This window comes from Molothrus aeneus, chromosome 6, assembly GCF_037042795.1.
Source record: "Molothrus aeneus isolate 106 chromosome 6, BPBGC_Maene_1.0, whole genome shotgun sequence".
Classification (NCBI taxonomy): Eukaryota; Metazoa; Chordata; class Aves; order Passeriformes; family Icteridae; genus Molothrus; species Molothrus aeneus.
The window spans coordinates 62,419,615-62,444,456 of NC_089651.1; the positions used below are offsets into that span (position 1 = coordinate 62,419,615).

Here is a 24,842-nt window from a genome sequence, read left to right on the forward strand (position 1 = left end):
AGCAGCTCTGCTGGCAGAGATCCAGGTGTTCCACAGGTGTCCCCAGGTGTCCCTGTGCCACAGCCCTCCTGTGAACACCACCAGAGCCCAACTCAGGCATTCTGTTCTTCCTTCTGGCTCGAATGAGGCAGGCCAAGAAAGTTCAGAGCACTACTGAATTCCTCGCTTTTATTACAAAAATGGGAATGATCACTTTGATCAAAATGAAAAAAGTTTTGCTCACACCGTGTACATGAAAAACTCTAAATACAAAACTCATCCCAAACACAGTTTGTGCTTTTAAAAAAGAATGAAGGTGGTTTAATCCCTGCCCCCTCCCATGCTACAGAACCCGTGTTGGCAGCTCTGCCAAGGCCCCAATCCCAGCACAGCCCGGCCCTGGCACAGCTCCCTGGCATTGGGCTGGGAGCAGGACAAGCCTTGGCTCCAGCCCTGGGCCAGGGCAGCTCTGGGGCAAAACCAACCCAAACCCCCACAGCTTCACCCACTCAATTATGGAATCATGAGACCGACGAGAATTCTTCTGATACTCCATAAATTAGTGCAGGGAATTAAAAAAATCATTTATGGTAAATGAGAATTGTACAGAGACCATTTATCAGTTACCAGCACACGAATCTTGCTTCACACATACCCTGTGAGCAGCGGCTCGGTTCACATGCAGAAGACCAAAAGCAGGTGGCACAACAGTTCCTTCACAGCCCAAAATTAGAAAAATATAATTTTTTTTATTCCATCTTTGTTGAAACTGCAGCACAGTGAACTCGGCTCCCTCGGGGATCAGGTTGTGTGGTAATACTGTCCGTAATTCCAGGCGTTCTGGTAGTTGTACTGGAACCAAACACAGCAGCAGCCACCGCGTCAGTGCCTGCTGGGAGCCCCTGGGGCAGCACAGCCCCCCCAGCCCCTCTGTGCCAGCACAGCAGCCCTGGAACGCAGGACAGCGGTGCCATGCCCTCTGCAACAGCCTGGCAGAGGCAGGGAAGGCAGGCAGGGCTGGAGGTACCACAGGGTGCTGCCACAGGACAGATCCTCAGCACAACACAATCCAAATGTCCCGAGCTGGGAGGGACCCACAGGGATCACCCAGTGCAGCCCCGTCCCTGCAGACACCCCAACAATCCCAGCCTGGCCTCCCTGTGCTCCTGGGGCTCCGGCAGCCTCGGGGCTGTGCCCATTCCCTGGGGAGCTTTTCCAGTGCTTGTTCCACCCTCTGGGGAAAGAGCCCTTCCCTGATCTCCAGCCTGAGTCCCCCTGGCCCAGCTTCAAGGCTGCCATTCCTGCAGTGTTCTGCATGAAGCTCAGGGCATTTTTCCTGGCCTAGCACTGGACAGTCTGTGCTGGATGAGACTGCTCCCACTGCCTGACTTTGGCAAGAATTCCTGACCTGGCTGCAGACAATGCCCCAGCAGGGCTAGCCAGGGCTTGTGCCCCAGCTGTACCACTGCTCCCCCAGCTCTGGGAGCTCTGCAGACTGAACAACACTTTTCACAACACCACCTCAAGTCTGCCATGGATTTAAAAAACACATGGCTGTGGCAGCAGGGACATGGGTCAGTGAGGGCCTTGCCAGTGCTGGACTGGATGGTCTTAGAGGGCTTTTCCAACCCCAACAATTCTATTCCAAGCTAAAACGCCCTGGAGGAAGAGCCCCAGAGGACAAGCTGATTTTGCTGGTGCCCTGTACCAGCAGAACCCATTCCAAGGCACTACAGGAATCACTGCCTGGACACAGTCACTATCCAGGCACACAGGAAAGGGGCACCCCACGGCCAGTCTGGGCAGAAGAGTTCCACACAGCTCCCCCTGTGCCCTCCCTGTGTGACAGGACAACCACCAAACTGCTCCTCGCTCCACACAAGAACACTGAGCACTTGTGGAGCACACCCAGGAGGTGCCAGCACCCCAAGGAGCTGAGTTTTGTTTCCCAGGAGCTGGAAGTTTGCAGGCAGCCCCATACCTGGTACCAGGCGTTGTAGTTGTAGGCAGCCTGGTTGACCTGCATGTCCCCGTCCATGAGCTGTGCTGACGCCAGCCCCGCCTCCTCCGTCAGCAGCTTCTTCTCGTCCGGCTCCTCGGAGCTGCAGGGAACACAGCCTGTTCTGGCACCTCAGAGCAGAGCTGGGCAGCCTGAACTCTGCTCAGCTGGGTGCCCTGGGCCACAGGGGTGAGGGATGGACACTTTGGGCTGTGCTGCAGAACAGGCTGGCTTTAAAGCTGGTGCCCAAACTGAGACAGCAAAGGCACGGTCCTGCTTAGAGACTGAGTTACTTTACCAGCACTGTTAGGCTCAACTCAACTCAAAAACTCAGCTCAATAACTCAAAAACTTATTTTCCAAAATTATTTGCATCCCTGGAAGTGTCCAAGGCCAGTATGGATGGAGCTCTGAGCAGCCTATGGAAGGTGTCCCTGTTCATGGCAAGTTTTTGGGCTTTAAGGTCCCTTCCAATGCAAACAATTCTGTCAATATTTAAGGCAGCACAGCTCTATTTAGTATACACTTCAAAGGACTAAAATAACGTGATTCTATTCTCACATCAGGGGGTTCAAAGCTGACAAACACCTCCACTGACAGCCTAAGGAACCCCCCAGGGTGAGGCTGCTCCCTGCCCTGCCCGGGGCAGCTGGGCTCAGTCCGTACCCGTTCTCCGCCCGCCGCTTCAGCGTCTCCTGCTCCTTCAGCAGCGCCTGGTGCTCGTCATAGGCGTCCAGGAGCCTGGGGAGAGCACAGCCAGTCAGGCCCTGCCAGTACCTGCAACACCTGAGCAAAGCCTACTGGGAGCTCTAAGAGTACAGCAAACTGCAATGTAACACATTCTAATGAGTGACCACCAACAAACAGGGGAAAGGCAACTTGGTTCTGTTCACAACAGCTCCAGTTCCCAACCGGCTCAACTTCCCTCACACTTTATGCAGTTTTTATCAAGCTCCTTTATAAAGAAGTTTTCTAGAAGTGATTTGTGATTCAGCTGCTCCTTTCGAGCCTGCTGGTGATGCCACCCACAGCAGCACAGAGATGTGGGAACCAGCATTTAAACACTGGAAATTATTCCAATCCCAAAGCAGCCTTTGCCCATCGAGCAGGGAAGAACCAAGTGTGGCTAATGCAGCACAGGAGAGCCCAGCTAAAATTCTCACAAGTATTGAAACACCCCCTCATCTGCAGCATCTCACAAAACCTGCAGCTTCTGACAGTGTGCTCTGGATGAAAAGCGTTCCTCGTACTCAATTCTGTGCTCTGGGATTATTTGGGAACTGTAAAATTCTTTGTGTTGATCTGTCTCAGATCCTAAACTTGCACTGACTGGCTGCCATGCAGAGGCAGCAGAATTTAAGGACAGCTATTGTTAAAAACATACAAAGCAGAAAAACTGACTTGTCATTAATCCTTCTGGGTTATTTAGCTGAAAAATGTAAATAAAAACAATAGACAATTAAGAGGAAAAATATATTGTAGCATTGAATTAGAACTTGCATTTCTGGTGTATCCTCCCACAGAAGTGCACAGTTGTTGACAGTGCTGAACACTGAAAAATCTGACCAGTGCAGTTTTGGAAACAAGCAGCAGCTCCCAGGGAAGAGTCTCAAAGGACACCTGTGTCACAGAGCTGTCCCATTCCCCTGGGGAGCACCTCCCTCCATAGGGCTTAGGAAGGGGAAACCACAGGAAAACCTGGCAGGCAGCAGAGCTCTGCTCAGTGAGGGCACTTCAGATAAAAGGGGCAATTGTCTGAAAAGAATTCCTGTATAAAAATCTATTCCTGTTTACAAATCTATTCCTGTTTGACACCAGGAGGTTGCTTTAGAAAAGCAGCTGTTCCTTACAAAGAGCTGATGGCACAAATGAAATAATTTCACAGAAGCCACTACCCCACCCTTTTCCCAGCACTCTCCCAGTGACCCCAGTTTGGCCATTGCCCACAGGACATCTTACTTGTTCACATCAGACCCAAAATCTTCCAGGAATTCCACTTTTCTCTGTGAGAAGGTGATCCTCATTTTGATGGACAAGGCCCCATGGATGGCCTTGTCAAAGCAGCTCAGGATGTTCTCCTCATTCTGCTTGAGGTCACCACTGTACTCCATCTCCAGCAGGTTCAGGTACAGTTTGGTGTTTTCCTGTGCAAAACAGGCATTAGGAGGTGCACACCTGACCCTCCCAGCAGGTTTTTAACTCTGTTACACACCACAGTTCACCCCATGAACACACACAATGACAGGCAATAAAGGGATTTTCCTCCCCCTGGGCTGGTTTGTTGCACAAACACACCAGAAGTGACCAACACCACAAACCCAGGTGCTGCACTTTGCTGGCAGCATCTGAGTGCCAGATATTCCTGTGCTGACACCAAACCACCAAACACTGCCCCCACACCAATAACACTGAACACACTGAGAACGTTTAAGATTCTAAAAATTAAAATAAAGGTGCAAAGCACATCGTGCTTCTGGTGGGAAAAGGGTTCAAACTTCCAGATTCCCAAAGTGGGACGTGGCAACATCAGTTTAGAGGGACTGTTGTCTCCATGCAGTAATGGGACATTACATCCAGTTACAACACCTGTCATCACTGTTGCCACGTTTTACAAAATGCTTCAGAGAGAGAGAAAGACACCAGGGTGGTTTGAGTTTTGGGTAAGAGAGCTGAGAGGGAACACATACTTTGTCCAGTTCTATGGCTTCTGACAGCACTTTTCTTGCCTTTGGCAGGTTTTTCTGCACTTTGAAGAGGTGCCGGGCCAGTTTGATGGCATAGAAGGAGGCTTCACTGATGGACTTGGCATTCCTGACAGCATCTTCCAGCAGCTGCTCCGCCTCCTCCATGTTGCCGTGCCGGCGCTCCAGGCTCACCCTGCGCAGGCGGATCATGGCCAGCCCCAGGATGCACTCCTCAAACGTCTTCAGGATCCTTCTGGCTTCATCAATGTTGCCTGCAAGAGCAGCGAGATGCTTTAGGACAGGGCAGACCCCAGAGGTCCCCCAGCAGAGCCCCCCTGCTCTGCGGCAGGGCTGCCCTTACCCTGCTGCTCCTCGAAGGCTGCCCACAGCATGTGCACCATGGGCTTCTTGGGCAGGTGGATGGTGCAGGCCCTGCTGTACACGTGCCTCACGCCCTCGATGCTGTGGTTCTCCATGTATTTGGCATACTAGGGTTGGAAACAGAGCAGAGACCAGCCAGGTTAAAGCTTGTATTTGTCTCCAAGAACATGCCAGAACGATAAAATTCTTTTGTTTAAACCCATTCAGCACCTTTATGGAACCACTAGACTAGTTTCTGTAAGGAAGGACGTAGAGAGGCAACGCAGTTGGCAAATGCAGCAGTCAAATCTGGTTGCAAGCAGACCATCTCCTAATGCAACAGATATAGTTATAGATGAACAACGTTCCACAGGGTACAAGGGTTAGTCACCAGGTCAAGGTGTGTACCAGCAGAGCCGTGAGCTGCCGCCCTTACCTTGATCCAGAAGTCCTCATAGAGGGCACATGAAATGACACATCTCTCAAAGAGGACCACGACTCGCTCGTGAGTGCCATTCTCTATCTCAAACTCTAAGTACTCTTTCCAGTTTTTCAGCTGAATTTTCTCCAGAGGTTTTACATGAAAATAAGGCCTCTTGATCTGCAAGAGTCACAGGATGCAACTGGTGATTACAAACACACCACCAAGGGGGTCAAACAATAACAGCCACACAACCAACACTCAGTTCCTGCCATTTCAGTGACCAGGGCTCCGGGGACACCTCCTCATCTACTCAAACCAGGGTTATCCAGGTATGGATCAAGGGATTTACTGCAGTGATATTCCAGGCTAGAAACCTCCTTTCCTAGAGAGCTTTTGGAGTGCAAGTGTTTAGAGATGCTGGAGGAGGACCCAAGGCAGCCCAGGGGCAGTGGCATTATGGACACACTGGACATTGCCCATATCCATCCACACAGGAGAAGTGCTCACTGTGGGACACCCAGCCCACAAATTCAACTCAGAATTTGGTTGAGAATCATGACAAGGAAAGACAGAGCACTGAACTGGACTTCCTATCAAATATTTACATCAATCTGGTGAGACCACAAATTCAGCACCATTGTCTTGTTGTGTTAACCCTCTTGTGGCTGCAAGAGGGACTGGGTGGGACAGAGCTCAGCACAGAAAATTAAACATTGCTCTGTTTAAATTGCAATTGCTTTGTCTGGCATCCTGCCAGAGATCCTCTGCTTTTGCTCACCATCTTTACTGTATTTGATTATCTCTCTCCTGTGCTGTAATTTCCTCTCAGATCCAAACCCGTACAAGTGGATGAAGAACTTACAGTAATTAAGGAGAATCCAATTCTTCAAAGCCACCTGAAATTCAAAGCCAATCCCTCCCTTCATGCTCCTCACTGATCTCTGGTGTGGAACCCAACACTCTGTGGCCATTTTGCCCAGCTCACAGTCCCATTCCTGCTGGGAACAGCTCTAGGGAACCCCCAGCCCTGGGTGGGCTCTGTGCTGTCCTTTATGGACAGGCTGAGCTCTGCACGTGCAGCTCCCCCCAGCCCCAGCCCCTCGGGGCTCCAGAGCACACAGTGCTGCTAACAAGAGCAGTCTGTGGCCAGCAGCAAGGGGACACTCAGCTTCCCACACCTTTCCTGCCCAATGCCCACAGTTCCAGGGTTCTCCCAGGTCCCACAGATTGGCAGCTTAAGGCTTCCCAAGGCAGGAATCTGGGACTCTGCTCTGCTCCCTGCTGCCACAGGTCACAGCTACAGAGCTCGCTGACAATGGCTCTGCCTGTGAGCTCCTGGGCTGTGGAGGCACCTGGCCAGCCCCACCCAGGGCAGGCAATCACCAGTTCTGACACCCAGCCTAGTAAAGAGTCTCTGAAAATCTGTCCCAGCTGGGTAACACAATGGACTCTTTAGAGTAGAAGTAAAGTTAAAACAAGGACCATGTTTGCCAGGAAGAAAACTATAAAGACTGAGATGAAAACCTCCTGTTGTTTTTTCAAATGGAATCCAACCTAACTCTACAGCAAAAGCTGTATATTTGCTGTGATCAAATTATTAGTTTAATTAATTACTTTTAATACATTATACAGAGGAGGTCCAAAACAAAAGCTACCTGATTGTGTAATGTTACAATACAAAACCACAGGAGTTTCATTCTCCTCTGAGACCAGGCTTACCTTTCAAAGGGAGTCCCCTCCATCCCCTCATGCCTTTGCACCACCCCAAGGCATGAGCAGCACTAACTCCCAGGACTCACTGGCTTAGCAAACATTACAGCACCTTGCCTCTCTCCAAGCACTGCTCTGAGATCTTTACATCACCAGGTGCCTCTTCACAAGAAAAACGGCAGAGAAGTGAAACTGTTCCAACTTTGAGTCTCTGTTCAATCCCCTCCCAACAGTTTAAGTTAAGGCTGTTTCACACAATTCCCAGCTCCCAGTCCTGCTCCCAAACCACTGCTGGTGCTGCCTCACACAAACCCCACCCCACTTACCGCTTCCTCAAACGTCCACCTCTTACTGACTTCATGCTCGTTGTGGTTAAATATCTCCTGATGGATCTCAATGATTCTGTGCCTCATGTTCTCTATCTCAGTGATCAGCTAGAACAGAATGGCAGAAAATGTAACACAAGCAGACATGCTATCACCTTTGTAACTGCCTCCTGTGCCAGGGACCTGCATGGATTCTCCCTGAGCAGCCAGGGAAGGGCTGGGAGCTTCTTCTCCACACTGCCTGATGGAGCCCTGGGCCTTAGCACACACAGCTGAACTGGTGTTTATCCTGTGCTAAAGCTGACTGGAGATTAAGGATGGATTTGGATCCAAGTCAGCCCTGGTTTCAGTGTGTCTGTGTTTTCACCAGCAGCAATTCCTCTGGACAGCTCCAGGCTTTCCTAGGCCTGTAACAGTCTGAACCTGCCCAGGCCACTGCTGATGAGGAGCTTTTTAGACCACAGATATCAATCTGCTGACCTGGAATAATTACTGTTTGTTCCTTAGGTTTTGTACACCACTCCTTTCATTTTCTAACACATTTCTTTAACACCCCTGCACTTCTCAGCACTGGAAGGGGCTGTCCAGTTAGCATGCAAGCCACAGGGCAGTGATGTGCAGGAGCTCTCTGGGCACAGCTCAGGTGCCCCAGAGAAGGACAGGGTGCCAGTGCCCACCCCATGCAGGTGCCTTGGTGGGGTCAGTGATGCCCTCAGGGCTGCAGGGCACTGCTGGGCAGGAGCTCTCTGGGCACAGCTTGAGTGGCTGCAGTGGAAGCCCTGCCCCAGCCCCAGGGAAGGGCAGAGGTGCCTGTGCAGGTACCTTGGTGGGTCAGTGATGCCCTCAGTGCCACAGGGCACTGCTGTGCAGGAGCCCTCTGGGCACAGCCCAGCCCCAGCAGACTGAGCTGGCTGCAGTGCAAGGCCTGGCCAGCCCAGAGGGGCAGGGCGGTGCTGTGTGCAGTACCTTGGTGGGTCAGTGATGCCCTCAGTGCCACAGAGCTGGCTGCAGTGCAAGGCCTGGCCAGCCCAGAGGGGCAGGGTGGTGCTGTGTGCAGTACCTTGGTGGGTCAGTAATGCCCTCAGTGCCACAGAGCTGGCTGCAGTGCAAGGCCTGGCCAGCCCAGAGGGGCAGGGTGGTGCTGTGTGCAGTACCTTGGTGGGTCAGTAATGCCCTCAGTGCCACAGAGCTGGCTGCAGTGCAAGGCCTGGCCAGCCCAGAGGGGCAGGGCGGTGCTGTGTGCAGTACCTTGGTGGGTCAGTAATGCCCTCAGTGTCACAGAGCTGGCTGCAGTGCAAGGCCTGGCCAGCCCAGAGGGGCAGGGCGGTGCTGTGTGCAGTACCTTGGCGGGGTCGGTGATGTCCTCGGTGCCGCAGGGCAGCTCGTCCCCGTCCTCGCCGCTGTGGCCGCTGGCGGCCGCCAGCTCCCGGCGCAGCTGCACAAACTGCTCTGTGGTCAGGAAGTCTCGGGGCAGGTTGTTCTGGATGTGCTCTTTAAACCTAGCAAAAGCCACAAAGAGGCACTGCAAAGGGGCTGTTTCACGCTGCACTGCTGCCCAACAGGGCACAGCTGTGAATCCCAGGGGGTTCTGCTTTGCTCCATGGCCCCTGAGTGACACCGAGTGCTGCCAGCTCACACCCACAACTGCCAGCACCCATCACCCTCACAAGTGTCATGTGCCAAAGGACAGAAGCCTTGCCACGGAAAAGAGATGGCAAAGGACAAAATCAGTTATAAAGGAAGTAATTGATTTCCCACACCAAGAGATGTGGGAAAGACTGCGTGCAATTTAACTGAGGTTGCTGCTCAAGTCTCCCTACCAATGCAGAATTCCACTATCTAAAACTTAACCAGGATTCCTCTTTAGTCAGTTAAATTGGTGCTTCACCACACGTGGGCATTGCACAAGCAATAAAGTCCAGAACTGCTCATTCCGATTTCTCAAAGACATCCTCTCTTCTCCCCCACACTTCCAAAGCCTGTCCTTATTCCACAACAAAACCTCTGAATTTACCTAAAACCAAATTCCTCAAATGTGCATCAGTACTTTCAAACAATCAGTCCAACTGCCTGAGTATGTAAGTAAGTAACTACATGAACCTGTTCCAAGTTCTTGTGCTCATGGCATTAAGTGCCTGCTCTCCCTTTACCTCTGGAAGTGATGGCTGTAGAGCTGCGTTGGGATTCCCAGGATGCGGTCATAGATGGATGTAACTTCCCTTAGGTTTCCCTGGTCATTTTCCCAGTTTATATACATTTCCCAGAGTCTGTCAGAACGGAAATCTGTCCCAGCAGCCAGCACTGCGTGTTCATAGGCTCTGGAAAAGGAAAGGTTTTACACTGGTTTCTGGATACCAGGACCAGAAGGAAAGGAAAGTCCTGGCCCTTATTAAAGGTTATGAGCATCCTCATTTCCTTGAAACTAGACTTATATTAATTATTTACATACTTCAGAGTGTTTTCCAGATATTTACAGAAAGGTGTCTAGAGATTTCGAAAGCTCACACTCATTTTTTGCCTCCAGCACTTCCACAACAGAACAAGTACAGGCAACAGCAAAAGCCACTGGCAGGAACACAAGATATTAGGAAAATACACAACCTTTACCACTTCTGTGTTGTACAGACTCCAAACCCACCAGTGCAGCAGCGTGACACCCAAAAGCTGTGCAGCAATTCTGCACATTGGTTCAGATTCAATTCCAGTTCAATTAAGCCTCCTTCTGATCAAACTCTAGCCCAACTCTTCAACTGGGTCCACTGCCAGCCACAGCCAGCAAACACACTCCTAGCCCTACCCTGGAAACACCAAGGAATTAAATTCCAGGATTCCAAATGCTGCACTAAGTAATTCTTAATATGTCTTCAGACATCCAGACTGAAGCTCTCAAGCATCTTCCCCTTGTACCACACTGGACAGTCTCCCCCTTCTTATGGAAATTGGCTCCATCACCTCTTAATTTAAAAATCCTTACAGTGACACCAGGTTGTCATAATTCTGCCCCTCGTCCTAAAAACACAATAACCTGATCCCAGTGGTGTGTATGGGTATCAGGCTGCTCCCAACTCACCCCCTGATGGTACTGTTAGTTTCAGGATCAGCAGGGTCCAAAGTCTCCTTTAGGAAGTTAATATAATGTATCCAAAGATCAACACTAAGAGGAATTGCCTGAAGCCCTCGGCGATAGACCTATGAAGAGAACATGAACTGTACTTCAAATCCTTAATGGGGTCCTAAGAGAGAGGCAACACTGTGTTATCCGGTGAACCTTAGAAATACTAATTACTGGAATTTTGTTTAAATAATCTACCATTACCATTCGGGTGGAGGTTGGATAGAACATGGCAATGTTCTGATCTCCACGTGCGGAGTCTTGATCTTCAAAGCGCAGCGGTCCCTGCATTCTGACCAGGTTGTGTGGGCAGGCTTTGGGGTACAGACCATAGGGCACAGACCCATTAGAGCATCATTGACAGCGTCTGACCAAAAATGCAATAAGATGGAGCAATTGTGACCAGCAAACCAACTATTATTGTTTTGAAAATGAGTAATAAATGGAAGTGACAGAAAAGCCCTGCCCTACTTGTTAAGCTGCAGTGTAATACAGAGGCTTGCACTGCAAAGCTTGACAAACTGTAGAGGTTTAACGCACCTGCCAACAAAGAGAGAGAACATTAGCTCCAAATGCCACAGCTGTGACACGTGCAAACACGTCCCTCGAGCCCTGGCCGTGCAGGGCAGGCACTGGCAGCCCAATGACTCGCAGTGGGACAGTCATTGGTGGCTTTGGGACTGGTGGCAGCGCTGGCCCCGGGCCCTACGTACCTCGTCTGACTGCTTGACGTTGTCGTGGCGCTTCTCCAGGTCCGCGTACTTCTTCCAGTACCCATAGCAGTAGGGGTAGTGTGAGAAAAACCTGTCAAAGGCTTTCCTGGCTGCTGGCAAGTGGTTCTGTGGGAAACAGAGCGAGCACAATCAGTGCTTCCCTTAGCAACAGCTTCAGGTTATTTTAAATACAATTATTAACACTGTGTTAGAAATGCCTGGTCTTATTTTGACATTGACAACCCAGGCTACTGGAAGGTGTCCCTGAACATGCCAGGGGGGTGGAGCTGGATGAGCTTTTTAAGGTCACTTCCAACCCAAACCATCCCGGCATTTTATTATTAAATGACAGCAGTGGCAAGGACGGCTGCCTTAAATCAGTGTCTGTGACAGCTTGATGCCCATTCTACATTTGCCACTGGAATTGCACAACTTTAGTTTTCTTTGTTTATTTATTTCAGGGAAACTGAGGAGACAGGGGCAGGTACTAACCTCCTGCTCTACGTACTGCAGTAAATAAACCCATCCTGTGAAATCCTGCGGATTGTCCTCTACTACTTTCCAAAACTTGTCAAAATCTGGAGGGAAGTCAGCCTCGATATCTGTGGTCTGTAAGCTCTCAATGTTTGGGATTTCGCTCTCCTGCGTGTTGTCCTCGTTGAGGTCTGGGGAGCTGTCTGGGGACTGCTCCATCTCGGTGACACTCATGATCTCGGTGCTGAAGTCCATGTGCTGCTCCTCGGCCGCGCTCTCAGCCTCGGGCTCCGCGCTCTCATTGCCCACAGTTGGCTGCTCCTCCTCCGTGCTCTCTGCGTTCTCCATGGCACCGCTGTGAGACTGGATCCTGGGGGAACAGCTCCCTTCAGTACTCCTGGGGCACAGCTGGGCTGAGATCCCAGCTCAGGTGCTCCAGGCATCCCTGCATGTCACCACCACCCCCATGGCACCTGCCTCACACATCAGCCTGGCTCAACAAGAAAAAATATTAACGGCATCGATTTTCACATCTGCACAGACAAATCACTGTGGGTGTAGGGGGATGGAATATAGGTAAATAAAGGAAGTATAGAATGTAATCTTACCCCCTAAAGAGTTGCAGCTGAACCAATTATTAAAGATTAGGAGCAGGCCTGATGTTAACAGGCCACAGCTGTAGCCAATAAGAAGAGTGTTATACAAGAGTGGAGTGGGTGGTTGAGGGGACCTGCAGTCAGTTGGGCACTGTGAGGACAAGGAAGAGTCAGTGCCTGGAGGAGCTGCCCGTGAGAAACATCAAGGAGGCACAAAACTCTGGCAATATGGAACCCTTGCAATGGAATGACAACAGTGTGTTTCTAAAAACCTATCACAGGGGCTACCAAGGTATAAAAGTGAAACATTACAGTATTCCTGTAGGAGTCCAGTGGAAGTTTATCCTAAATAAAGAATTATGTTCAAATTCCATAGAAATACTAAGGCTGGAAAAGCTGGCTGAGACCATCAGGTCCAAGTCACTCCAGCAGTGCCAGGGCCACCACGGACCCATGTCCCTAAATTCATTCAATTTTCCTACTCAGTACAAGTCAGTAAATTCTTTGTGAAATAAACAGGTGTTAAAAGGTGCCCACAACACCAGGCTAAAGCAAAGACAAGAATGCCTGTCAGCACCAACTCAGTCCCCATTAGTGATGTCCAAACACACCCAGCAGCACCAGAGAGCCACAGAAATGCTCTGGCAGCCCCTGACCTGCAGCCCCTCAGTCCCAGGTGCTTCCTCCCGGCCCTTGGGACAGACTCCTGCTTCCTCCCACTCCTCCTTTGATGTCCCTGCCAAGAGCCACGGCCTGGCCCTGCCCTGCTGTGCCAGCACCAGGCCAGCCTGACCTGGCTGGGTGCCAGCCAGCCTGGGCTGATCCCAGCCTTCCCTCCCAGAGCTGGGGCAGGGACACTGAGCCAAGCCTGCTCCGTGCCCCGGGTGGCTCTGTGCCCCCAGGGACACCACCCTGCAGGACACAAGAGCTCCCAGCTCTGAGTGCAGCTGCCATGAAGGACAGTGCTGGACTGACACCCTCACACGCTGCACTGCACTCCTGGCTCCTCCTGTGCTCTCCTTGCAGCAGGTGGCAAATACATTTGGGATTTCAAAAAGAAAGCACAAGTCCCCAGCCCAGAAGTCTCCAGAGTTCTTTCACACTGAAAACCTGAAGAGACAACATGCAGAGCACTGCTTTCACTTCAACAAGGGCATGGAGAAGACACCGTTACATACTGGGGTGAAGTTCTTGCCAGAAAGGAAAAATTTCTCTCACTTATCTTCAGCAGCTTCAATTCTTGGGATAACAGCTCCTGTTTTCCCAGGAGTTCACCAAGCCAAGGAACTTCGGCACAGTGTTCAAGAGTCCACGTGGCCTACGCTGCAAGTTTTCTAATAACTGCTCTTTAAAGTATTTCTGCTCTCCATCGTTAGGCAGCCATGGCTGGGAGCAGCCTGGGGTAGTGGTGGGTGTCCCTGCTCACGGCAGAGGGTGGAACTCCATGGGCTTTGCAGTGTCTGCCAGCCCAAACCATTCGGTGACTCTAGATTTTGAGAAAAACCCCTCATTTGTAACATTAAGTTATACATTAAGTATCAAAGAGTATCACTGTGCCTTTCCCAGTGCAACAGGCAGAGATCTGAATCACTCGAAGGCTGCTCACTTCTGAGGGTGCCTCATGCAGGTTCTAAAACCGAGTGGTAAGGGGAGGGAGTGACACAAACCGCAGCCCCAACACTAGAAAAAATAGTTTCAAGGCTATTTACAGCTCTAAAATTTAATGTAACAGTGACAGAGGTAACTAGTGATGGGACGAGAGGAAATGGCTTCAAATTGCACCAGGAGAGGCTCATGTTGGATATTGGAGAAATTTCTTCATGACAAGGCTGTCCAGCCCTGGCACAGCTGCCCAGTCCACATCCCTGGGGAGGATTTTATTTAAATCCCTGGAGGGATTTAAAGCCCTGTGCACGTGGCACTTGGGGACACGAGGTGGCCTTCGCTGCACGGGAGAATGGCTGGACTTAATGATCAGCCTTAACAATTCCATGGATTCTGTCATCATTAGAAATGCAGTAATTCACAACCTAAACTTATTCTGATGTTTAATAGATGTTTTTTTACTCTAGCTGATTCAGAACACATATTCCATCTTAAAAAAACAGCTCTCCAAATCCAGGTGTATTCAGATGAGGAGGGGAAAAAGGATGAGGGAGAAGCTGTAGGGACGGGCACACAAGGGCTGGGCTTGTGAAAACCCACAAGGATTGGCACACGTGGCTTCAAACTGAAACCAAGTCTGTCTGACAGCTCTCCCAGCCAAACGCCTTCCAGTCTGATGCCTGGCATATCCCAAAATCTGACAGCAATCCATGGCTTAAACCAGCCAATGCAACAGGCCACGAAGGTCCAGGGGTGGGGCACACCAGGGAAACTTCATTCCGGGGTTTCCACCTTAATCTTTATTCCCCCACCTTAACTCCAGGGGTTTTCACGTAAATTCCAAAGCATTTGACATCACACACGCTAAACAAGTGAATCAGAGTATCAGACAGCTACACACACTGGTATTAAATAATTGATGCCAACATGTATTACTCAGCCTGTTACCAGCAAAAGACTGCTGTACACAAAACTGCCGCTCATAAACGTGAATGAACTAATGGGAAAAAACCAGGGAAACTGCAGAGGGGCAGGAATGCGGAGCCTTATCTGAGCTCTGCCCAGAACGCTCCATTCACACCCCTGATAAGGCGCTGCTGGATCCACCCGGGGCAGGGCCGGCATTGGGTTTGAATCACGGAATCATTTACTGGAAAAGCCCTTCAAGGCCATCGAGTGCCCGATCCCCACCTCGCCACCAGCCCAGAGCTCTGAGTGCCACGTCCAGGCATTCCTTGGACACCTCCAGGGATGGGCACTCCAAACCTCGCTGGGCAGCCCCTGCCAAGGCCTGAGCACCCTTTCCACGGGGAAATTCCTGAAGATGTCCACCGTGAGCCTGCCCCGGCCCAGCCTGAGGCCGTTCCCTCTCCATCAGGGCCTCTCGGGGCCCAGTCTGAGCAATAACGTCACAAACCGCGCGGCGCGGAGCGGTTCGCAAGGGCCCGTTACTCGCCCAGCGGCCGTTCAACGCAGACAACGGGGACACAAGGATACCACAGGGATACCGGGATACACCCCCAGGGCAGAGTTCCCCTCTCGAGCAAACCCGAGGCCTGGCAGCGGCCGCGGGGCCCACACGGCGCTCGGAGCGCCCCGCGCGCGGCCCGGCCCGGCCCAGCCTCCGCCCGCCTCGGCTTCCCGCCCCGGCTGTCCCTCGGCTCGGGTGCTCCCGGCCGCTGTGGGAGCTCCCCGCTCTCCTCCCCTTGGCCCCGTGCTGCCGCAGTCCCTCGCCCCTCGCCGGTACCTGCCGGGGCCGCCACAGCCGCCGCCGCCGCCGCCGCCGCCTCGCCCGGGCCTCACGCACCACGCACCGCGCACGCGCACAGCGCCCCGCGCGCGCGCACCGCCCGCGTGCCCGCCTGCCCCCGCGCGTGCGCACCGGCCGCCCCCAGCGCCCGCCCCTTCCCGCCAAATGGCGCCGGTCCTTGAGGGGCAGGGCTGTGACAGAGCCCGGTACGGGAATAGATACAACCCGGTAAAGGGAATAGAATAAATACAGCCCCCAGTGGAAATACATCCCAAAATCATTTGGATGGGAAGACACTTCCAAGATAACCCAGTCCCGCTGTCCACGCAGCAGTGTCACTGTAGCCCTCAAACCACTAAACCATGTCACCCACAGCATGGCCAGGAATTCCTGAGACACCTGCAGGGATGGGCACTGCAACCCTCCCTGGGCAGTGCCAAGGCCTGAGCCCCCTTTCCATGGGGAAATTCCTGCTGTGCCCACCCTGAGCTGCCCTGGCCCAGCCTGAGGCCGTTCCCTCTGCTCCTGTCCCTGTGCCCTGGAGCAGAGCCCGACCCCCCCGGCTGTGCCCCCCTGGCAGGAGCTGTGCAGAGCCACAAGGGCCCCTGAGCCTCCTTTGCTCCAGGCTGAGCCCCTGCCCAGCTCCCTCAGGGATTCTGCAGCCCCTGCCCAGCTCCCTCAGGGATTCTCCAGCCCCTGCCCAGCTCCCTCAGGGATTCTGCAGCCCCTGCCCAGCTCCCTCAGGGATTCTGCAGCCCCTGCCCAGCTCCCTCAGGGATTCTGCAGCCCCTGCCCAGCTCTGTTCCCTCCCCTGAACATGCTCCAGCTCCTCCATGTCCCTTTTAAAGTGAGGGGCCCAGAGCCAATCCCAGGATTGGAGGTGCCTCGGCAGTGCCAGCACAGGGGGACAGCCACTGTCCTGGCCCTGCTGCCACAGTATTCCTGGTCCAGGCCAGGTGCCTTTGGCCTCTTGCCCACCTTGGCACGCCTGGGCTCACGTTCAGCCACTGTCACTGGGTTTCTTCGAGCAGAGCAGCTTTGAGCCCCTCCTCCCCAGCCCTTTGCAGAAATACATCCCTGTACAGAAATAAATCCCTTTATTTATATATCCCATTGTGTCCCATGTCAAATGTGTCCAGAGCCTGCAGCTGAAGAAGGGTCAGGGTTCATTCTCCCCACTGCCCAGCCCTGAGACAACAAATACTGCACCACTGCCTGTGGGGGTACAAAAATACATGTTTTTCACAAACAGCACTGCATCACTGTGTCCAGGACTCTCTTCCACTTCTCCATGTACAGTGCAGTGCTGATGTGACCGTGTGGTTCTTCATGGACAATCCAGGGACAGGTCCTGGGCTGGAGCCTCTGGAGGGAAGCACAGATGGGCTGGAGCAGCTCCTCCATGGCCGTGCTGGTGACAATGAGGGGAGCCAGCCCCACACTGCCCAGCACAGCTCTCCCAGCATGGCCCAGTTCAGCCCCACACACTGTCCCAGTTCAGACCCTCAGGCTGGCCCAGCACAGCCAGTCCAGGCCCTCAGGCCAGCCCAGCACAGCTCCCCAGGCTCTCCCAGCACAGCCCAGTTCAGGTCCCAGGCTCTCCCAGCCTGGCTCTTGGTCTCTCCCGGTGCAGTCCAGCCCAGCCCAGCTCCAGGGCTCTCCCTCAGGCACCGTGCCCAGTTCAGGGCAGCACCGTCTGTCCGTCCGTGTGCCCGGCTCAGGCGGCGCTGGAGCTTCACCTGCAGGGACGGCCATGTTACGATTTTACGTTCCCGTCTCCAAAAGCTCCTCCAGGTTCTTCCTGATGTGCGGGGGCTGGGCCGCGGCGTGGGCGAGCAGGCCAGGGCCCATCTGCGCCCACAGCGCCTGGGCCAAGGCGGCCGTGGCCGTGCGGGGGCCGGGCACGGAGCCGCCGCCGGCAGAGCTGCCCAGCAGGTGCCACAGCACGGGCAGCACCTTCTGCTCCACGGCACAGGGCTTCCGAGGGTACAGCTCTGGCACCAGCTCTGCCGGGAGAAAACACTCATTTCAGTTACACTTGCAATGGGATCCCCACATGTGAGAGGGGTACAGTGCTTGGGTACCAGCTCTGCCGGGAGAAAACACTCGTTTCAGTTACACTTGCAATGGGATCCCCACATGTGAGAGGGGTACAGCTCTGGCACCAGCTCTGCTGGGAGAAAACATTCATTTCAGTTACACTTGCAATGGGATCCCCAGTTCTGAGAGGGGTACAGCTTTGGCACCAGCTCTGCAAGAAAATATTCATTTAAACTACAATTTCTATGGGATCCCGGCCTTTGAGAGGGGTTCAGCTCCGGCACCAGCTCTGCAAGGCAGCAAGAAGGAGTCAGGATAAAATATTCATTTAAATTACAATTTTGATGGGATCCCTGCCTTTAAGAGGAGTTTAAAAGCACTTAAATCATCTCCTCAAACTGCTGCTGTACACAAGTTTGCTGTTGCAACATCATCAGCTCCCATAAAAAATACCAGATTTTCCCACAACCACTCCTTTGATTATCCTCTCCCAGGAGTTTACACAGTAGCACCAGTGCTGCTGATAATTACACTTTCCATTAAGCTAAAAAAACTCGAAGAAATGAAGGGGATTTTAGGTTGGGTTTTTTTTCAGTTAGGATTCTCATCAGGACCTTTATTTTTCACAGTGTAAGGTCTGGTATTTCCAATTTCCCCTCTATCTCACAAAGAAGCAGTAGATCTTTAAGAAAAAAGCAGGCTTATACTGTAAATATAGAATCATAGAATGATGGAATATACTGAGCTGGAAGGGACCCACAAGGATCACAAGTCCACCTCCAGGCCCTGCACACATACATATAAAATATGTATCAAATAAATATATATGTTTATAGGATGAAATATTTTCCTCAAGAATGAATTCAGTGTTTCATTAGCAAATGTTTCCCTCTCTCCCAGAACAGCCTCTTCTGATATATAATACAAACACTCCAAAAATCCCAGCAAGAGAGGGACTGTTTAAAGGCTGTTTAACACCCTCAAATTTAGGGATATTTCAAGAACAGCCTGTCCATTGTATTATTGAGTTCCATTTCACACAGAACTGCTCTGAAAATGAGCCAAGGAAATGTTTGGTTCAAGCATATTTCCCATAAAGACATTCCTTGTCCATTTAAAGCATGGAAATTCAGCTTTTCTCGAGGAATTCCTGGCTGGGAGGGTGGGGAGGGGCTGGGCTGGAACTCCCAGAGCAGCTGTGGCTGCCCCTGGATCCCTGCAGGGATGGACACTGGGCTTGGAGCACCCTGGGACAGTGGGAGGTGTCCCTGCCATGGCAGGGGTGGCACTGGGTGGGATTTGAGGTCCCTTCCAACCCAAACCAGTCTGGATTCCTGGCAAGAGCATCAGGGAATGAGCACTGGCAGAGGGAATACAATGCTGTGTTAAAATTATTATATGCTTAAGGTATTTATAAATGTTAATCCTTAAGGCATTTAAATAGATGAGGAATTTACATTTAAATAAAATCCTTAATATATTTATAAATATTTATAAACTCCAGGTAGTTATAGATCTTCCATCTGACTATATAACACCAATGCTAACACTAATCCTTTGTTTTGTCAGCAATAGCTCCAATTTCCATTAAAGAGCTGAAATGTGACAACTGCTGTACAACCTCCTGAGACAGAAGGGAAGGTGCAGACCCACCTCCACCTTGCAATTAATTTCCCTAATTAAGGGCACCCAACCAATCAAACAAGCAAAGGAAAGCAGCACTTTACCAGCCAGCTTTTCTGTCAGGTCCTGCTTTGCTTTTCCACTCAGGAACTGGGCTTTTGTGCAGAACGGCTGCAGGAGCAGGGAGGTGTCTAAAGGCAAAGAGCAAAACACATTAAATTCTTAAATGGAAATTAAATTATCTGGAAATAAACACAATATGGGAAAAGGTAAATAAGAAAATGCTATGGAAAAATAACCAAAGCACTACTGAGCAATATCAAGGTGATTTGTGTGGTGAAAATAAACCCAATGATTTTTACACAGTGTAGCAACCCTGTGCAACTCTTGGAAAGAGTAACACTTTCAATTTACAACTTAATCACCACAGTTAAAATTGCTTCAAATTAAGAGAAAATAAATTGCTCACCTAAGTGTTGACATAGAGCCTGGATGACATTTGTGGCAGCTGCATAAATCCCTGGGTTTTTGGAGTTGAGGTTGTTGTCCACTATGGCAGGAATTAACATGTTGATCACAGGTGACAAATTGTCTTTGAGCAGTGGAATCATCTTGTGCATGGCCTCCAAAGCCACCTGGGTCACTTTGCTGTTGGAATCGTGCAAGCGAGGCTTGAAAGCATCGAAGATCTGGAAAAGCATCCAAGCAGCACCCGTGGAACTGGGAATCAATAAAGCTCATTACCTGCTTAGTGCTACCCTTTAATTGTCCACCTTGGCCAGTGATGGCTCTGCTATCTCCAGGGGTTGGAAACAGATGTTCTGTAAGGTCCCTCCTACCCAAAGCACTCTGAAATTCTAGGATTCTGGGATATGCAAATACCTGGGATCATTTTTTAAGCAAGTCAAACCAGATTTGCTATTTTAACCCCATGCATTGATCTGATCTGGAGCCCTGCAGTGCAGTGACTCCAGGCACAGTGACTCTCAGTGTGACCCAGATTTCCTGCCAGCCAGTATTTTTAGGAGACATGGCTCTGTTCAGCACAGGGAATGTCTCAAAGTTTCAAACCCATCCACAGTTTGGACACCAGGAGGTTCCACAGCACAATTCCATCATTCCACACAAAGATATGGCAATGCTGGAGGACAAGCTTGGGTTTCCTTCCATTGTATCTGTCTGTAATTTACAGCTGCTGGATGTTTCTTTCTCCTACAGAACCTCCTTTCCGATTGGACAGGATCCTCATCCTGAGCTTTAGCACAGTAAATTTGGCATGATACTTTCCTCACCTTCTCCCACACAAAAACTTGTAACACTACTTAGAGACAGTTTTACAGTCCTTCATTAATCGTTTCTGCTTTTTTCACAACTATTCCATATTTGATATTTACCCAAGAGTGGTGTGAAAAACAGCACAAAGATTCCAGAAATCATGGAATCACAGACTGGTTTCCATGCGAAGAGATGCTAAAGCCCATCCAATTCCACCCCCTGCCATCATCAGGGACACTTTCCACTATCCCAGGCTGCTCCAAGCCTCATCCAACCTGGCATTGGACACTGCCAGGGATGGGCCAGACACAGCTTCTCAGGGCAGTGGTTCAAAAGAGTCCTGAGTGAAAAATTCCACATTTTTCCTCCTGTTCCCTTCCTTTCCTCCCTTAGTGCCTCACACAGACCCCCCTGCTCCTCAATGCTCTCTGTCCATCATCCTTATTCCAAGAAGGATCCAAGACTTTTCTCAGAAAATTTGGTGACCCTGACACCTTGTGCAGGCTGCCCTAGAGCAGAGGCTGGATGGAGTTCCAGAATAAAGCAGGGATTCATTCAAAGCATCTCCTCCATGCATCCACCTTGGGCAGCAGCAGAGCCCAGCCAGGCCTGCACCCAAGATGAACCAAAATGGCCCCAAAATGCACGGCCGGGCACGGGGTCTCTCCCTGGGATCAGTTCTGCTCCATTTGCACCTTGCAGTTCATTGTCCCATTCCAGCTTTAGCCCCTGCAGTCCCACCCTGCTTGTTTTTCTCTCTCCAGCCCACGGGGTTTGTGCTCCTGGGCTGAGGTTTGGATCATTTGTCCTTGGTGCCCAGCTGGAGCAGGAATTGTTTTGTCTCCCTGCTCTGTGCACAGAGCTCAGCATCCCCTGATATGGAGCCCAGACCCACACACAAAAGACCCACACACAGATCGTGAAAATACAAAAGCTAAACCTGAGGCATCAGCCCAGCTCTAAGCCCTCTGAATGCCAGCCTGTGGCAGGCAGTGTTACCTGTTGTAGTGTGCTTTTTAGTTTTATTAATGTGCTTGCTGTTTAATTTGTAATTTTGTAATTTCCTTATGCCGTCCTTTTCTCTGCCTTTAGAGTGGCACAGGTTGCCTATTTTGTATTTTATGTTTTAAAAACTAGACTCGTTCCTTTATTGTTATTTAGTTTAGTTAAGTGTTAGTTTTTTGTTTGTTACCTAGCTATTTTCTGCCAAGTTTTAAACCCCTTCTATCCATACCCCTGCCCCAGAACATTCTTTACTCCTCCTTTCACAAAATGCCAGTCTCTCCCTGATCCTGCCCTTTTGCCTAGAAACTTCCTTGTCAGTTTTGTATTCTTTCAAACCCCATTAGTTCACTGAAGCTCTTCTCCTCCCTTGAAATCCTTCATTGGTTTATACACCTTGTATTCCCCACCTCCCCCAATTTAGAAGCTGTTGTTTGCCCCCAGTTCGGGGTCCTGGGACGAGGGGGAGTTTTGCCATCTAACAAAGCTACCCCGAGTTCTACCCCAGGCCCGTGCTGTGGCCCTTTTGCTCCGCTGGTAGCTGGGATTCTGGGGGTCTGCGAGAGGGGCCTGTCACCCCCTGCCAGCATGCACCAGGAGGTGTGGCAGTTACCCTGACGATGTTGGGCAGCACCAGGCCGGGGCTGCTCTCCGTGTCCAGCAGCAGCTGCCGCGCCCCGCGGATGCGCTCCCGGAAATCTCTGGCGTTCAGGGAGCCCACGAGGTCCCTGAGGTACTCCTCGCCCTCCAGGGCGCTGCGAGGGGCTGCTCTGCGAGGGCCCTCCTGGCTCTCCGTGCTGTCCCTGTGGGAAAGGGGAATGGCATTCCACGAGCTGCCACAGGAGGCTCACCCCACACATTCTCTTCAGTAGCAGAAGTAAACACAAAGTTTTACCTTAAATATGGTGAATTTAAAAGAAATCACCTAATAGTAATTATTGTTCCCAAAGTCTTATGTCCACTCTGCTCCAAATGCAGGTGGTTTTGTGACTGGGAACAATTGGGAACTTCCCTTACATCATAGCCACCCCACTGAAATCCGATCAGACTGACAACAAACCCCCACTATTTACTGTCCCCTATCCACTAGTAACCCCAACACCCCTCCCATTGCCACCCCACTACCACAACCAACCCCATCCCAAAACCCCCAAACTTATTGTAGTTTAAATCTTTATTTCCAGAGTACTTTAAAGGCTGACCCCAGAGCAGGTGTTACCTCAGCAACTCTCCATGCTGAGCTGAAAACCCAACAGCTCTTCCTAGAATATTTAAAACCAAATTCCCTGTGGCACCTGATCTCATTAGGGAGTCATGGAAAGAATCGTAAAACCTGTGGAATCACCTCTCTGTCCAGGTATTTACAGACCATCCAGGCAGTCATTACCTCATTCCTAATTCCTGAACACAAGGCTTGGATGGGAATGGAATAAGCAATCTAAATTGATCAGTAAATGTAGAACCAGTTATTATTTTGAACTGTGGAGGGTTGTGTTAAAGAACTCTGGTTCTGAAGAGACACTGCAGTCACAGCCCTCTGAACTCTGTGTTCTTGGATGCAGTTTTTGGCTTGCTTTAAATCTGGGAGTGCTTCTTTTTCAGCTCATTGAATCACAAACCATGGAATGGCTGGGGTTGGAAGGAACCTTCAACCTCACCCAGTGCCACCCCTGCCATGGCAGGGACACCTCCCACTGTCCCAGGGTGTCCCAGCCCCAGTGTCCAACCTGGCCTTGGGCACTGCCAGGGATCCAGGGGCAGCCCCAGCTGCTCTGGCAATTCTGTGCCAGGGCCTGCCCACCCTCCCAGAAAGGATACACTGATGTGTCCTGGGGTGCTCCTGTATCCCAGATCCAGCTCAGCCAGGGACCCTGTGTGTGTGTGTGTGTGTGTGTGTGTGTGTGTGGTGCTGTCCTGGGGGTTTGTAAAATCCCCCCACTCAGGCACTTTGTGGGATTTCTCTGTGTGGTGCTGCCTTTGCAGTTTCTTGCTCTTTGCTCAGGCAGATGTTCTTTTTTCTTCCCTTTTTGAGCTCCCTTTTCATTTTGGGTTTTTCCCTCAGCTTGGAGGGACTGCAGTGAGCAGGTTTGAGCTGCCTTAAGGATGAATTCTGTGAGTGCTTGTCCACAGCTGAGGAATCCCAGCCTGAGCAGAGCAGCCCCACTCCAGCCAGGGAGAGACAACCCTGAGTGGCCCCTGCCCTGCCTGCCCTGCTGTGGGGAGGAGCTGATGCTGGGTGAGCTGCCAGGCCTTTGTCTGCTGTGGAACTGCTCCACCAGGCTTCCCAAGAGGGATCTGACACCAGCTTGTCCCTTTGTCCAAAGCCCAAGGCCATCCCTGATAACAATGTGTATTTCCAGCATTTTGGGTCTCTTCTTTGTCCTGGGGAGTTAATGAGATGTAGCACTTTGCTATCCAGCAGTTATTTACATTTTTCCACCCTGCCTGTTGGGATTCCATTAAAAAACTGTTATTTTTTTCACTTATATCTACTCATATCTCATTCCTTATTGGCAGAAAGGGATTGATTGGAATCAAGGAATCAAGGGGAGGTCATTGCTCATTTCAGTGTCCACCTCACTAAACTGTCTCAAAGCAAGCCAAAGTGACAGTGCTGAGGAGGCCCCAGCACAGCACCAGCCAGCAGAGGGTGGGAGGTGACACAATCTCCTCACTGGGGGAACCAGCAGGACATGGAAGCAGCTGTGTGGAGCCCGCCATGGGGAGTCAGGGAAGCTCTGAAGGTGGATCCAGTCAGGCTGCAGAGCTGACAACTTCCAGGACACCCCTGAGCAAGGCAAGTGGCCAACACTCTCCCTCTGCACTGGCTGGTGGATGGTGCTCTAAGGGAGTGGCTGGAAAGGTGGAAAAATGAAAATTGGCAGCACAGAGGGAAACTGATTTTGGCTGCTGGAGAATGGCAGAACATCCCTGGCCAGGCAGAGGGGCTGACAGTGAAAGTCCATCCTGTGCCTCAGAGCTGGGCTGGTGAGGAGCACCACAACAGCAACAGCTGGGTCAGGCTGCAGAGTGAAGTGTCCAGGGTAGAGCTGGACTGCAAACAAGGGAGAGTTATTTCCAACTTGGTGGGGCCTCAGGTCACTGGGGAAGAGGTGCCACCTCTACATGGGCACAAGACCAAGGGGTGGCCTTTACCATGGACACTATCCT

The 24,842-nt window shown here is 51.3% G+C and overlaps 2 protein-coding genes and 1 non-coding gene across 6 annotated transcripts in view; all 3 read right to left on the bottom strand.

The window, feature by feature from the left end:
* Positions 1-141: 141 nt before the first annotated feature.
* On the bottom strand, positions 142-15,790 carry PRPF39 (pre-mRNA processing factor 39). Of its 2 annotated transcripts, XM_066551263.1 has the most exons (14): positions 15,729-15,790; positions 11,799-12,150; positions 11,307-11,432; positions 10,552-10,670; positions 9,632-9,799; positions 8,824-8,980; positions 7,482-7,589; positions 5,458-5,622; positions 5,023-5,149; positions 4,665-4,933; positions 3,937-4,121; positions 2,644-2,718; positions 1,961-2,081; positions 142-831 (listed from the first exon to the last, which is right to left on the bottom strand). In XM_066551263.1, exons 2-14 carry the CDS (start codon positions 12,126-12,128, stop codon positions 781-783), a joined length of 2,001 nt encoding a protein of 666 aa, XP_066407360.1. In that variant the 5' UTR covers positions 12,129-12,150; positions 15,729-15,790; the 3' UTR covers positions 142-780. The 2 variants fall into 2 exon arrangements, with proteins under 2 accessions (XP_066407360.1, XP_066407361.1); XM_066551264.1 differs by lacking the exons at positions 11,307-11,432; positions 11,799-12,150; positions 15,729-15,790 and adding an exon at positions 10,798-11,249.
* LOC136558536 (small nucleolar RNA SNORD127) lies at positions 4,496-4,581 on the bottom strand. The gene has a single exon (XR_010783906.1). It is a non-coding gene; the product is annotated as a small nucleolar RNA SNORD127 (small nucleolar RNA).
* A 1,021-nt stretch (positions 15,791-16,811) lies between the features above and the next one.
* TOGARAM1 (TOG array regulator of axonemal microtubules 1) overlaps positions 16,812-24,842 on the bottom strand; it is a 38,058-nt gene continuing 30,027 nt past the window's right edge. For all 3 annotated transcript variants that reach the window (XM_066551376.1, XM_066551375.1, XM_066551374.1), the window contains 4 exons: positions 22,285-22,474; positions 19,864-20,083; positions 19,499-19,585; positions 16,812-17,737 (listed from right to left, as the gene is read on the bottom strand). In XM_066551376.1, the coding sequence (XP_066407473.1) occupies positions 17,496-17,737; positions 19,499-19,585; positions 19,864-20,083; positions 22,285-22,474 (739 nt within the window). In that variant the 3' untranslated portion in view covers positions 16,812-17,495. The remainder of the gene's footprint in view (positions 17,738-19,498; positions 19,586-19,863; positions 20,084-22,284; positions 22,475-24,842) is intronic.

Bases quoted from the DNA above. Each gene is read 5' to 3' on its own strand.
- PRPF39 (XM_066551263.1), bottom strand. From the start codon at position 12,128: ATGGAGAACGCAGAGAGCACGGAGGAGGAGCAGCCAACTGTGGGCAAT. The intron at 10,671-11,306 runs GTACGTAGGGCC...TTCTCTTCATAG, and splicing joins ACGTCAAGCAGTCAGACGAG to GTCTATCGCCGAGGGCTTCA. The intron at 832-1,960 runs GTATGGGGCTGC...GTTTGGTTCCAG, and splicing joins ACTACAACGCCTGGTACCAG to TACAACTACCAGAACGCCTG.